The 15,918-nt window shown below is 38.5% G+C and overlaps 1 protein-coding gene across 1 annotated transcript in view; it reads right to left on the reverse strand.

The window, feature by feature from the left end:
• The window catches only part of SYN2 (synapsin II), a 257,971-nt gene that overhangs the window by 92,951 nt on the left and 149,102 nt on the right, over positions 1 to 15,918 (reverse strand). Inside the window, exons 2-3 of the mRNA XM_074198543.1 lie at positions 6,882 to 6,939; positions 4,592 to 4,683 (exon numbers count right to left, since the gene is read on the reverse strand). Coding sequence (XP_074054644.1) covers positions 4,592 to 4,683; positions 6,882 to 6,939 — 150 coding nt within the window. The remainder of the gene's footprint in view (positions 1 to 4,591; positions 4,684 to 6,881; positions 6,940 to 15,918) is intronic.

Below are 15,918 nucleotides of genomic sequence, written 5' to 3' on the forward strand. Positions count from 1 at the left end.
GTCTCCAAAAAGGAGCCATTCCTCAAAAAAAATAAACATTTTTTACCTGATGAGTTCAGTGTGTTGGATTCTGATTTGCAGAACCTAGACTCAAATCCCACCACTGCTGACTACCTGGGTAAACTTCAGCAAACAAATCTCTTGGGGTTTCACTTTTCTTATTTTTAAAAAGAGTTAAATTAAGTGATCTCAAAGGCATCTTCTGTCTTTCACCTATGAATATCCATTGATGTAATTATACCCTAGAATCATAGCTTTATATCAAGAAGGGTTATTAAAGGTGATCTAATCCAATTCTCTCATTTTGCAGAAGAAACTTAAGCTCAGAGAGGTCAGGTCCATAGATGGCTAATGAGCAAAGGATCTGGGGTCCAAACCCAAGGTTTCTAATGCTCCAGGGTTCTTCCCATAATCCACCATTTCTTTTTTCTTCTTTTACAGTCACCCTCAATGACTGGGATCCTAAATCAAGTTTTCCAAGTATCAACCTTTAGGTGCTCCTGATATATTGAATCACAGATTCTTAGAATTTGAAGGAATCTCAGAGTTCACTGAGGTCCATCTTCCACTAGGTTCAGGAATATTCTCAATAGCATCTCTGGCAGTTGGTCCCACACTTAGTCTTAGCATGAACAACAGAGTGACTGACACCTGAGAATCTATAGGCATTTTGGAATCTTGGCTGGATTAGCATAATAGAAACCAGCCAAATATCCAGGAACTTTCTCTTCCTCCATTTTTCACTACTAAGATAAAGAACTCATTCCCTTTGTCTAGAATCAACCTATTTGCTTCCCAATATGTATCTTCTCCTCCCCCCCCCCACCCCTTGCTGGCCTATTCTACAAACTTTACTTACTTTGATCTTTGCTTAGAGCATTTCTCATTCACCCACCAACTTAAAATGCATTCCCTTTCTGCCTACCCCAATTGACTAATTAATCAGTTCTCCAAGCCCCAAGGTCCTACCTTCAATTCTAATCCATTTAATAAGCACTTATTAAATTCCTGATATTGTCAGACCCCAAAAATCAAATAATCTTTGCACTTAATGAATTTTACTCTATCAGAGGAAAATTATAAATACTCTTATCAGTAAATACAAAGTAAGTTCCAAAGACAAGGCATGCATCCCACATGAAGTGCAACTTGGTAGGTGGCACAGTGGATAGAACCTAAGATCTGTACTATCTGTGAGACTTGAGTTCAAATCTCATCTCAGATAATTACTAGTTGTGTGATCCTGGGAAGGTTTCTTAGCTTTTTTCAGCCTTAATTTCCCTGTCTGCAAAATGGGGAGAATGATAGCATCTATCCCTTAGAACTGTTGTGAGAACAAATTGAGTTACTATTTGTAAAGTACCTTGCAAACTTTAAAACATATAAATGGTTATTGGTTATTATTGTTAAAAACAGAAATTGCAGAGAGCACAATAGAATAGTGGGGAATAATGGGATGAGAAGAGGGTGAAACAGTTATTGGATGTATGTGGAGAATAGGAGCAAGACTATTAGGTAATAAGTCTCAGGGAAGCGATGTCTCTAGAGTCTATTTTTGTTCAGAGAAGTCTGGAGTTGTAAGAGTCCGGAGGAAAGCGAATTAAAGAATAAGACATAGGTAGGTGTCCCCAGCCTAAGCAACTGGACAAAACAATTGCACAGTCTTAGTATAGTGTGCTCTCAAGAATTCTATCAGGATTGGGGCCACTGTCATAAAAAAAAACCCTTTATAAATTCACCATCTCTCAAGAGCAAAGATCTCAGGTCTCAGAAAGAAGCCAAAAGAGTCAGAACTTCTGGTGAATGGTATTTAGATCTCTCCCTACTTTTGGACACTGTTTCTATGAATATTGTCTGAACTTTGTTATCCTTTTTGGGAGTCCATGTTACATGTAGATTTATGTTTGAGTTTAAGGTTCACTAAAATCAGCTTTTTTTCACATGAATACTACCTAATTATTTTTCATCCAACTTTTACTTGGATGGTTAATTTTTAAAACCTAGGTTTAGGATGTTATAGTCATCGCTATTAAATTTCAGTTTATTAGATTTGGCTCATTAGATCTACCTGACAAGAGTTCTTTTTGAATCCCAAGAACTCAAAGGGTTATCTATTCCTCCTGGTTTTATGTCATCTGAAAAATCTGATAAGCATAGCATCTATGCTTTTATCCAAGTCATCAAGAAAAATGTGGAAAGACGCAAGTCAAAGGCTATATAGCTGATCAACTTTTACCCAGTAATTATCATAAAGTATATTGTACATTTGTTGCTGTCATTGTTGTCCCCTTGTTTTTTCAATGTTTTTTCGTGATCCCATTTGGGGTTATCTTGGTAAAGATACTGGAGTGCTCATTTTTTGTCATTTTTCTTCTCCTGCTCATTTTACAGATGAGGAAACTGAGGCAAACAGTGTTAGGTGACTTGCCCAGGGTCACACAACTAGTATCTGAGGAGAGATGTGAACTTAGGAAAAGGGGTTGTCCTGACTCCAGGCCAGGAGCTCTACCTACTGAGCCATCTTAATTATTTCCTTAAAATGGACTTTAAGCTTTCTAAAGGCAGGATCTGTATGTTAGTTAAGTTTCTTTTCATATTTCTTAGAGCTTAGCACAAACCTAGGCCTAGCCCAGTAAATATTTCTTGATTGATTTTTTTTCCCCTCTAAATGACTAATTTCAGGGAAAGTCACTTCCTTTCTCCTTCCTTACCTTTCTACCTCACTAGGGATAGAATCCTCCTGAAGACCTTAAAACTTCCAACTGATTCTCAAGGCAGAGACCTGGAGTGGAGGACTTCTCCCAAACCAGGGTCATTCCTTCATTATCCTGCTTATAGAGTTTTACCCCTACCCTTCCGCTTCATCTAGGAGCCTCAGCACTCCTGAATGTAGCTATGTAAGCCATCAGGGTAATCATATCTCTATTCATTCTATCTTAAGTGTCATTGAGCATTTCTTTTTTGTTTGTTTGCTTATTTGTTTTTGTAAGACAATAGGGTTAAGTGACTTGCTCCAGGTCCTCGCTTTATCCACTGTGCCACCTAGCGGCCCTTGGTGGGTATTTCTTGCATATTCATGAGTGTGTGTGTGTGTGTGTGTGTGTGTGTGTGTGTGTGTGTGTGTATATATATATATATATATATATATATATATATATATATATATATATATATAGAGAGAGAGAGAGAGAGAGAGAGAGAGAGAGAGAGAGAGAGTGTTGGTGTGGGTGTTTGGGTATGTGTATTCTCAGGATGGGAATTTCCCAAAAGTAAGCACAACATCACTCATAGGGACTTTTCAGGTAAGGGACGTACATTTTTCATCTGACTCAGGATTCCCACTAACCAGGGTCATTACCTTTCCAATTAGACCAGTAGATCTCAGAGAATATCTCTCTTTTGATAAAATGTAAGCTATTCAAGGGCAAGGACCATTTTCCCTTTGTATCCTCAGTGTCTATCAGAATACCTGGCTTAAAATTAGTTATTTAAAAAGCATTTGTTGATTTTGTTAATCAATTGGTTCCCTATTTCCTGGAGGATCAACTCTAAATTTTCTCTTTCCATCTTTAAAACCCTTCCTAACTTGGTTCCCTCCTATTTTTCCAGTCTTGTTACAACTTGCTGTTTCCCCCTCCATGTTCTTGGCAATTCAGTGACGCTCACCTTCTTTCTATTTCTTATATAAAACACTGAATATCCCGACTCTTAAGACTTCTCACTGGCTGCCTGAAAAGCCAAAAAAGTTCTCCCTCCTTATTGCTATACCCTGCCTTCCCTGCCTTCCTTTTGTGAAGTCCCACCTTCTTCAAGAAGCCTTTTCTTTAAGCTTAAGGTCTTCCCTCTGTGACTATCCCAATTCATCTGTGGATATTTTGTAGAGTTATTTGCTGTCTCACCATCAGACTGGGAGCCTCTGGAGGGCAAAGCCTGCCATTTGCTCTTTCTGACTTTTCCCAGAATCGGATGTAGTCAGTTCTGAATAAATGCCTGTTGACTGACTCTCCAAGGCCAGGGTGGGGAATGTTTTTTTTTTTTCTGTCTAGGGCCATTTGGATATTTATAGTATCATCCCAGGGCTGTATTTGATCAAATTTAATTAGTTCATCTCTAAAATTTAATTAATTCACCCCTAAAAAATTCACCCTAAAAGGGTATTGAATTTCAAGTCCCACCTGCAGTTGTCTTGGCAATGTCCCACCATACTGCCCATGGACTGAAAGTTCCCTGCCTCTACTTTAAGAATAAGGACTGTTTCCCTCATCATTCTGGGATATCCATAAGGATGACCACACCATTCCCTTTAAACAAGGATTCTTCTGAAAATGGGAACAGTTTCTTTTCTATGTATACAGGAGCTTCTAGAAGACAGAGCAATGATTTCCTCTCTCCCATCACACCTAACAATAAGGATAGTCTTCTTCTTTTGTATCCCTTGCCAGCACTTAGCCCAGTAAGTTCTCAACTGCCCAACTCGTGCTCCTAGGGCCTCTGAGGTCAGTGAGAAAGCTGTTCTCCGTTGCAAGAGACACAGACCAGGATTAGAGGACTAAGGGGCAGAGTTATCTGTGACCTTGGTACAGAAATTCACCTGACAACCTTTGTGCCATTTCGGAAGACCTGCATGTCCACAGCATAGGTTCCATCAGCGTGGGCCACCAGGTTGAGCTCTGAAAATTCTGCCTGCAAAGGAAGAGAGGGGAGTGAGACCACAATCCTGTCCAAGACAAGCTCACAGTAGGATGGGGATGGGGATATTGAGTTGGAGGTCAGAGTTTTCTATATGGACTTCAATCACTTTTTAAAACTGCTTAATCATCAGCATGGGACAGTGATGACAATGATAGAACTGAGTTATGGTTCCATGTCAGTCACCTATTAGCTAAATAAACTTGAACAGGCCACTTCATGTTTAGCTTTAGTTTAGTAAAATGGAGATAAGTCTAGCCTCATCTATTTCCAAAGGCCATTGGGCTTTTGTGAGGATCCAATGAGATTAAGTAAAGTGAAAGTGTTTTGTAAATTATAGTACAAACCACATTGTAATTAACAAGTAATAACAGCTAATATCTATATGGTGCTTTAAAGGTTTACAAAACATGTCTATATAGCTTATCTCATTTAATCCTAAACAACAACCCTGAGATTGGTGCTATTATCATCATAATTTTTACACATGAGGAAACTGAGGCTGAAAGAAGTTGAAAGACTTTCCCAGGGTAAGACTCTGAGGCAAGATTCTAGTTCAGGCCTTCCTGACTTCAGGGTTTATGCTCTACCTCCTATAACACCTAGATGCCTAAAGTTTGAAGTCCATGGTTTCTGAGTTAGCCTGTCAGAACATTCAATCTCTGGAAGGAGAACAATTTCTTAGCTTCATCCTCCTTAGAGAAGAAAGAGGACCCCCAAAGGGGGATCACATTGAAACTGGAGGCCTAAAGGCATATCATGGAGAGCAAGAGATCTAGACCTTGATGACCATCTTATTGAAATAAGTGGCTCAGATAATACATGAATTAAAGTGAACAGATTGGATCAAATATCCCTCAGAATCCTTCCATGGTCATAGACCCCAGTGAGTTTTTTGTTATGCATTTCTCATGGTTGTTGAAATAATTTCCAGGATCCATGCTAGCCTATGGACCCAGTTTCCTGCATTGGGAGAAACAGACATGAGTCATTACTAAGATTTATTTTAGAAATTCCCCCAAAAAATATTAAAAAAAAAAAAAAACAATTTTCCAGGAGCAAAACTCTAGGGTGTACTTCAGGCAAAAAGAAAGTATAACCACCCCCCTTGGTTTCAGTTCCCATAATGGACTGGGGACCAGAGACCAGACCAGAGCATGCCCTAGGCCACAGATGACAATAAAAATTTAAAGTATCTTGTAAGGTACCAAATTCATCCTGGTTGTTATTATATCATGAAGCATGGAGAACCCTTGTCCCCAACCCCCAGAATCCCCTGGTCCCTTTTCCCAGGGAAGTTAGTCCTATTTCTAGAGCATTTTCTTTTGAATAGTTTCTTAAAACATGGGTTATTTTTCTCTCTCTCATATTTTATAGATGAAGAAATTGAGCTATTGAGGTAAAATTATTCTCCTGGGATCACACAGCTTATAAATATTGAAATCAGGTTTCAAACCCAGGTCATCTTTCTTCAAGTCCAATGGACACATTTCCCTTACTCCATATTGTCTGCCTCTCTGCCTTTATGGCCAGTTGTTCCTCTTATTGTAGTACCACAAAAGCACTATTAACAATGGTGACTATAAAACTGTAGGGAATCTCTCAGTTAACCACATGACCACAACTCTGAGACCATGGCTAGCCATTTGGTGGCAGTGTACATAAAGAAAAACAAATAGTCTCATATGCTAGATTTGCAAACCCCAAATTTTTAAGGGAGGATGGACATCCCATGAATGAGTTCTCATTTCCAGTAGGAGAGCATCATAGATGTCAGTGCCCTGCCCTCTTTAGGACAGCCCCAGAAAGACTAATCACTGAGGTTGGAAGAGTCAGTGTCGATTAGCAAAGCTTTCAAGTGAATGAATAAGTAATTCCAAAATGAAAGAGAGAGTGGACCTAGTACCAGAATCTGGTGGTTTGTAGGTCGCTCCATTCATTTCTATGTCAATGTCAAAAGACTGAGACTCCAGGAAGGAAAAATAATAAAATAAGCCCAACTAGGATTATCTTATCAAATTAGAGGCTGTAGACACACACACACACACACACACACACACACACACACACCCTACACCACCACCACCACCACCACCACCATAACAAGATCCATCAGGAAGAAACAATTTGCTTCTGGGATAAAACTCTCGCCAGTTGGCAACCCTACCCCCAACTGGATCTGGCTTAGTTACCTGTTCCACCTTGATGTCGTAATCTCCACAGACCTTTTTGCCCCGAAAACACTTGGCCCTGTGAAAAGAAAAGACAAAAACAAAACAAATGTGAATGAGTTTGTAGCTAGAGCTCAAATGAGTTCAATAGCCAGCCATCCCCAGGAAATGGTGAGGAGAAGCACAAGATAGGGAGTCAGGGGACCTGGACCTACTTCTTTCTTGATCTCTAATTTGCTTTGTGATCTTGGGACAACCACTCCATGAGGCTTGCATTTCATCATGCATAAAATGGTAATAATCTATTTGTTCTGTCAGTCCTTGGGAGTACAGGCTCAAATAAGATATAATAACATCTTTAATGCTTCCTTAAAGTCTACAAAGTATTTTTCTCAGAACAACCTAGTAAAGTCAGCAATGAAGTTTTGTTAACCTCATTTTATGGATAAGAAAACTGAGATTAAGAGTGAGTTGAGTGATTTGCCCAAGGTTATAAAGCTAATAAATATCAAAGATGGATTAAGACCAACATTCTTTCCATACCACTCATAACAACTTAAGAAAAACACAAGAGCTTCTGAAATAGTAAAGCAAATGCAAATGATTATTATTATTAACATCAATAACAATAAATAAAGAGACCAGATTAAATGGTTCCTAAATCCCCTGCCAGGGCTAAGATTGTATGATTTGATGACACAAATTCAGGTCATCAGAGGATGGGCACAATGATGTATTGTTGGAGCATCTGGGAATTGGTAACTTGTAACTATGACCCCAAAGTCACAAAACCGTGGATTTCCTTTGATTTATCGCTCCCCAAAGAGATGAAAGAGAGAGAAAGGGGCTACATATACCCAAAGATGGTGACACTTTTATATTAAAGCAAGGAACTAAGAACATAGTGATTGCCCATCCATTGGCAAATGGCTGAACAAATTGTATTATGTGAATGTGATAGAATATTACTGCACCATAAGAAAGGTAGACTTGTATGAAGTGCTGTAGAGTAGTGGGCAGAACCAGGAGAACCACATGTATAATGACTACACTATAGAAGACAATCGCTTAGTGGATGGTTGGTTGGTTTTTATAGTCAAGCAAAACAACTTCCTATATTGGCTATGCCTGTAAAATATATCTCAGTTTGTATCCTGAGTTTATGATCTCCTTGTCAAGAAGTGGCTATCATGCTTCATCTTAAATCATCTAGAATCATGATGGCCATTGCAGTGATGATCTTTTTGTTATTTTTATTATAGAAATTGTTCCCCTGGTTCTGCTTGCTTGATTTTACCTCATTTCATACAAATCTTCCTAGGTTTCTCTAAAATTAATTCCAAATAGGTACTAAATGAGATTGAAAATCAAACAAAGGTTTGTCAACATACTAAAGAAAGGGGATTAAAATTTCATCTTGTAAATAATTTTAAGCACTTTTCTGAAAAGGGGCAAAACATTTTAAAGGATTTTAGAGACTCATTTCCATGGGAATTATTGATATTTGAATTTCAAATCTATTCATTAAAAAGAATACTCTTACCCCCCCCCACAACATACACACACACACACACACACACACACACACACACACACACAAGTTGAGCTAATACTTTGCTAGTTATAGTGAGATCTTAGAGTTTGAGAGATCTTAAAGTTCATTTAGTCTTACTACATCACTTAGCAGATGAGCAAATTGAGCTAAGGTCAAATGAAAAGTCCAGAATCACAGATGTCAAAGAATAGCAAGGAAAAATTTGAACTCAGATCTTATCTGAACTATTCTACATACTTTAAGAGGTCAGATCGGAATTCCTCTAATAATATATTTTTTTAGGTTTTTGCAAGGCAATGTGGTTAAGTGACTTGCCCAAGGCCACACAGCTAGGTAATTATTAAGTGTCTGAGGTCAGATTTGAACTCAGGTACTCCTGACTCCAGGGCCAGTGCTCTATCCACTGTGCCATCTAGCCACCCCCTAATAATATTTCTTAAAAGAGATAAAAGAAGTGTAGACTATATTTCTGATTATTTCTAGGCTGGAAGAAGAATAGCATCAAAAAAGGTTAACTTTACTATTGATCTGTAAGAAATCATGAGCAGGGAGACTTCAGAAAGCCTTGGAAAGACTTGCATGAACTGATGCTAAGTGAAGTGAGAAGAACCAGGAGAACATTGTACACACTAACAGCAACACTGGGTGATGATCATCTATGATGGACTTCGCTATTCTCAGTAGTTCAGTTATCAAGGACAGTTCTAAAAAGACTTGTGATGGAAAATATCATCCATATCCAGAGAAAAACTATGGGATCTGAATTGAAGTATACTATTTTCATTCTTGAAAACTTCCTTTATGTTTTTTTTCCTTTCTCATGATTTTTCTTCCCTTTAGTTCTGATTCTTCTTTCACAACATGATTAATATGGAAATATGTTAAACATGATTGTACAAGTTTAACCTATATCAGATGGCTTGCTGTCATAGGGAGGGGGAGGGAAGGGAGGAAGGTAGAAAAATGTGGAAATCATAAGCTTGCAAAAAAGATGAATGTTGAAAACTATCTTTGCATGTCACTGGGAAAAAAGAAAATAACATTAAAAAAAAGAAAATGAATCCCTAGAAGGTCTCCTGGGTTACATGATTTCTTACCCAACACAGTGCTTGCAGATGAAATCTTAGGAATGCAAGAACTCACTGTTCAATGAAACCTTGGTTCAGCTTCAAAAGGAAAAAAGAAAGAAAGGTAACTAAGGATTCAGAACATAGAGTTGGGAGACTGAAGGCAGCTGTTTGAGCAATCATTGAAAATTACAAAGACACAAACTGAGGCTTAAAGTCTGGAAGAATTTTCAAACAATTGTTACTGACTCAAAATGGAATATGTGGCTTCCAGAGAACATAGGATCTCCATCATGAAAGAAATTCACAGAAAGCTTCTGGAACAACTTATTACTATGATTTTTGCTTTGTTTTGCTTTGGTTTTTGTTTTTTTTTTTCCCCAGGCAAATAAGTGACTTGCCCAAGGTCACATAGCTAGATAATTTTTTAGTGTCTGAAGGCTGGTTTCCACTGTATCACCTAGCTGCCCCTTATTACTATGTTTTTAAGTATGTTAAGTAATAATAATGTCAAGTTAAAAAAATTAAAGGGTGTTTTAACTTTTTCTATGTCATAGGTCCCTCTGGTAGTAAATTAAGACCTATAAATTCCTTAAGGTCTTGAGGGTTTTTTAAAGTTCATAATTGAAGGAGATGCTGGATTTCAGTTAGAAGTTAATAAAAAATAATTTTCATTATTGAAATTTAAGCACAGACCTTTTGGGTTAAGCATATCTCATATAGAAGGTATTCTTGGGCATGGGCTGCACTAGTTGACCACTGAAGTTTCTGGAATTCCACCTTTGGGATCCTGAGATTCATCGTCTGGGATTTTAATCTGGCCTAGTTGTTAGACCTTGGACAAAGCACACAACTCAGATGCCTCGTTTTCTCATTCACTGTGAAGATCAAAGGAAGCTGCATAGAACACACTTTGTAACCACAGAAGGTTATATAAATGGCAGCTGCCATTCTTATAGAAAGAGTTGGGGCATCCTTGATATAGTTTCTAATTTCAATTGCCTTTTCATTTAGACTCTTCCCAGGAAATCAACTCTTATAGCAAACATAGAAGAGAAAGCCTTGGATTATTTGATTTGCAGACACCTAGGATTCCAGACTGTTGACTTGTAGGCATCTCTCCATGGGCCTCTCTGATCATTGAGCAACTAGAAGCTACCAGGCTTGAAACCACAAAGTGATCTAGATATCTTCCCACTCCTCATCTACATATCTAATCTAAATCTTTCTATTCTACTTTCATGATCATGCTGGAGAACATACGAGGCATGGAGTCTACAAAGATCTGAGTTGGAATCCCATTTCTGACATTTTCTGTTTGTATGACTATGGACAAATCTCAATCTCTCTAAAACTCAGTTTCCTCAACTATAAAATGAAAATAATAATATTTATAACTATGTCATAGAGCTCAAATGAGATGATGTATGTAAAGTGCTTTGGAATCAACAAAAATGCTCTACAAATACCAGTTATTATTAGAATTATTATTGTTGTTATTGTTATGTTTCTCCTTTCTTCTGTCAGTCAGGCCCTGGATTGTTGTGATGACTTCCTACCTAGTCTCCCTGTCTCCAAGCTTTCCCTAGTTCTAACCACTTTGCACCCCTGCCAGAACCATGTTCCTAAAACATTCTTTTTTGGCACATCACTTGCCTGCTGAAAACCTTCTGTGGGCTATGGGACAAAATCCAAATTCCTTAGCCAGGCATTCTTGGCCTTCTACAAATTAGTCCTAATCTATACTTCCGCACTTATCTCTCATTCCTCCCACGCACAATCAATTACAGACATGTGACTCTTCATAGTTCTCTGAACATCTCACATTCATTCCCACCTCCATGACTCTACACATACTACATACCTTTGTCCATCTTCTCACCATTCCCCATCCCCAACTGTCCAAATTCTACCCAAGACCAAGACCAACATTTCTTCAGTAAAGATATGGTTGTAATCATTCTTCAGCGTATTCAGTGGCTTATCGAATCTCAGAGCTAGAAGAGAGCTTGATTATGATCCCTTGACAACTTGTCTGGAAAGTGAGGGGTTCCCTGTGGTCCACTGAATAAAGTTCAAGCTTCTTTGTTTGGCATTCAAAGCTTTTGACAATTTTATACAGTCTATCCTAGGTTCATACCACATGACTGTCAAGCTGGATTACTTGATTTTCCTTAAGGTTCCTTATGTTTTTCTTCTTCCATACCTTTGTTCAGGCTGTTCCCTCCATTTGGGATGCCCTCTCTTCTCTTACTCACCTACTGAAACCCTGCCTCTCCTTTAAAACCCAATTCTAATGTCACCTTCTCCAGGAAGGTGATCCTCTCTATCAGTAGTGTCCTCCCCACACAGTATTTTCTTTTGTACCTCTTTAATGCATCTGCCACATAGTAGAAATAGAAGTAGCATTGTTATCTGTCTAGATCCCCTCTTCCCCAGACTGTAAATTTCATGAGAATTGTGACCGTGTAGTGTGAGCATGATAAATGAGTTAAAAAATATCTATTAAACTCTTAGAATGGGTTAAAGATTCAAACACAGAAGCAAAGGCTTTTCAGAGCTCACAATCTAATAATGGATGAGACAGCTGAAAGAAGATGGAAAGATCTGGATTTGAACTCCAAAAACCTGAATTCAAATTCCAATTCTGTCTTTTGCTAGTAATAAGGCACTTAATCTCTTAAAGACTCAATTTCTTCTATAACATGAGAGATGTGGATTAGATTAGGGGTTCTTCAGCTGAGATTTACAAATACCTAAATGGGTCCATGGATAAATTTCAAAGGATCATTAGATTTCAATAGGGGAAAAACTTTTATTTTCATCAACCTCAACCTGAAATTTAACATTTTTATTATGATTTTAAAATATTATTCTGAGGAGTATCCTGACTCTTAAAAGGGTTTGACACACAATAAAAGACCAAGACACCCAGTCTTTGTAATTTGAGCTTTAAGCCTTCTGGATATAACTCTGTGATTTAAATGTTTAATCTACTATAGTACACAGTATAGCTACTCACCTTTATTGGATGGATGGATGGATAGATGGATGGTTGAATGAATGAAACTAAGTTCTTTCACAAAGCCCTTTCTGAACCTTAACCTAAAGGTCTTTCTCCACTTTCTAACTTTTCAAAACACTAACTATAACACTCTATAGATGTTCATCAGATGCCATCTTGGTAATATCTTTAATGTGAGCACATCTAATTCTACCACTAAACTCCTCCAGGAAAGGGACTGTGTCTTTCTTGAATCCCACAGTGTCTAGTACATCTTGGGCATAGAGTTAACATTCAATAAATTGCGTCTTGTTGGCTGACCAGTCAAATAACTGTACCAGAACCAGTGAACGCACTGTCCCTGACCATGACATATGAGAGATTTAATCCTTTATGAAGGCGAGTTCATGGGAAAAAGATCTAAGAGGTGTTCTGCCTGCCATTCTCCCCAAGGGGTCCCTACAAGGGAGATGGGGAAAGATTTGTGTAGCTTTCCATTAAAATGTTTGGTTTCAATACAAAATGCTAACTCACTGGGTCACTGGAAATGGAATGACATTTCCTCCAGGATGTTATTTCCTGGTCTAGTGAAGTAACAGCTTTCCCTGATCCCTGGCTGGGTTTGGGGAGAGAGGAGGGAAGGCAGCTGAGATCCAGAGACAAAGGACCTTTGGAGGTTTGCAGTATTAGGAGGTTGAAGTGGTGATAACAATCACTTTCAAGAATCAGAGGATTGAGAATTGGAAGAGCTGTTAGCAAACAGCTGGGTCACTTTATTTCTTTTATAAAAGAGGAAACAAAAGTCCAGATCTATGTAGCTAAGGTAGGATTAGGAACATCTGTACTTTGAGAGAGAGAGAGAGAGAGAGAGAGAGAGAGAGAGAGAGAGAGAGAGAGAGAGAGTTCCAGGAGGTTATGCTTCTATGAAGTCTCTGGGATGGTGATAAAAAGATCACAGAAGTTAGAGTCAGAGGAGACCTTTGAGGTCATCTAATTCAATTCCCTCATTTTGTGAATGAAAAAACCAAAGCCCAGAAAGTTAAGGGGCTGCCCAAGGTCAAACAGGTACCAAGCAGCTGAGGTGAGATGTTGACTTCCCTGACTCCCAAGCCTGCCCTATGTGCCACAGCTGCCATAGTTCCCCTTACTTCCAAGGAGCCCTTTATACTGGGCAAAACAATTTCATCTCCATTATAGGGAGAGAGGTTTAGAACTGGAGAGAGATCTTACAAACCACTTAACTTAACCTCCTCATATTATAGATGAGGATCTGGTGCTCAAAAAGAAATTTGTGCAAGGTGATAGAGGGAAGAAAGGAACAGAGATGAGTTTTGAACCTACAAATGATGATGAATCCATCATTATTAAATACCTCCATGCCTCCTCTAGCCCCCAGGACTCTGTTAGCATGTGCCCAAGTGCATGCATGCATGTATATGCATGCACAGACATAGTCATTTTGTTTCTGTCTCTCTCACACTCTGTCTTTTTGTCTCTCTCTCTCTCTCTCTCTCTCTCTCTGTCTCTCATCTTTTTCTTTATTCCCTTGATACCTCTTCTGATACACATTCTAATGCTCTTAATGATCCTAATAAGCAAGGGAATCTTCAAGTGAGTATGGGAAATGAACAATACCGCTGTTATCCAATCTATCATTCAAGTTAAACTGAGTGGTTGGGGTAGGAGCTCAAGATTCTCTCTAAGAAGAGGGCTCTATAAGGGCATTTTTTTTCCCTGACAGTAATTCATGAAACTGTCTACTAAACTGATTATGTAGGATGAAAATGTAGTAGGTCATAATGCATGCTCATGGTGGGAGCAACACCAATGATAAAAACCATAGGTCACTTATATTTCACATCATATATGTATATGTAGATAGCTTATATGCTAATATATTCCTACTTGTATTTATTATATAGTATACAAGTATCTGTATATGCACATGTATTTATGTCTAATATCTATCTATCTCCCTATTATCCCCTGAACTCCAGGCCCCTCTCATCAATCAGCTACTGCATATTTCAAACTGGCTGTCCCATTAGCATCTCAAATTCAATAGTTTCAAAACAGAGCCTGTAATCTCTCATTTCAAATTTTCTTCTCTTCTAAACTTTCCTACTATTATCCCAGGAACCAGCATCCTTCCAGGTTTCCAGGTTTTCAACCTTAGGGCCATCCTGGACTTTTTGCTTTCATTCATCCCATATATCCATTTAGATGCTAGATCTTTCTGTTTCTGCCTCCACAACATCTCTGGCAAATTTTTCCACCTATTTAACTCATATGACCACAATTCATAATTCCCTTCAACTCTTCATTGTATTATTCATCTCCTGCTTGGAGTCCCTTTTCTTCAGATCTCTCTCTCTCTTCTCCAAGTCATCCTCTTCTCATCTGCCAGAGTGTTTTTCTAAAGCATAGGGCTTTCCCCTCAATAAATGTCAGTCACCCATTATCTCTAGGATCAAATATAAAGTTCTGTCTAGGGGGCGGCTAGGTGGCGCAGTGGATAAAGCACCAGCCCTGGAGTCAGGAGTACCTGGATTCAAATCTGGCCTCAGACACTTAGTAATTACCTAGCTGTGTGGCCTTGGGCAAGCCACTTAACCCCAATGCCTCACAAAAACCTAAAAAAAAAATAAAAGGTTCTGTCTGACATTTGAATTTCTTCACAACTGCATCTCATTCTGCTTTTCCCTTCTTCTTATCCATTATATTGTTCTCCTGTCATTCTGTGACTGCCATACTCAACTACTGATGTCCTACAAACATATTATCCCTGCTCTTTGTGCTTTCATACTGTCTGGTCCCCAATTCTGGAGCACATTTTTTTTCTCAACTCTTTTGAGATCCTTCAAGACTCAGTCAAGCACCAATTTCTAGATGAAGTCTTTGCTAATTTTCCCTCTGTTCCCAAAGTACTTTGTCTTCATTTTTTTTGAAATCTTTCTTTCTATTGTGCCTAATTTGTGGTGGAGTCTTCCAAGCTTGTATTAGTCTGATCAGGACACACTGTACCTTGACTCTAATATAGTGATGTTATTTTGGTCCCCTAAGAACAACTAGTCAGTATGTGTTTATGTTTCCCCCATTAGGATGTAATCTCCTAGAGGGCAGGAATTATTTCACTTTTGTCTTCATACCCTCAGTGCTTATGACAGTGCCTGCCACAAATTAAGTATTTAATAAAACATTGTTGGTTGGTTGATAGAAAGGTTTCAAAGTCAAGAGTTGAAGGCCACCAGCATATTGGTTAGGTTTTCTAATGAAATATTTTCAGAAGCACATTGACAAAAGAGTTATGCAGATTGGACAGGCATGAATGGGCTTCCTTATTACCCATAATGATGATCTTATAAAAACACTGAAATAGTGAAGAAGGATAAACACATATTCTAGTTGGGCTACTCTGCCATCTTGATATTC

Source organism: Macrotis lagotis, chromosome 8 (assembly GCF_037893015.1).
Source record: "Macrotis lagotis isolate mMagLag1 chromosome 8, bilby.v1.9.chrom.fasta, whole genome shotgun sequence".
Lineage (NCBI taxonomy): Eukaryota > Metazoa > Chordata > Mammalia > Peramelemorphia > Peramelidae > Macrotis > Macrotis lagotis.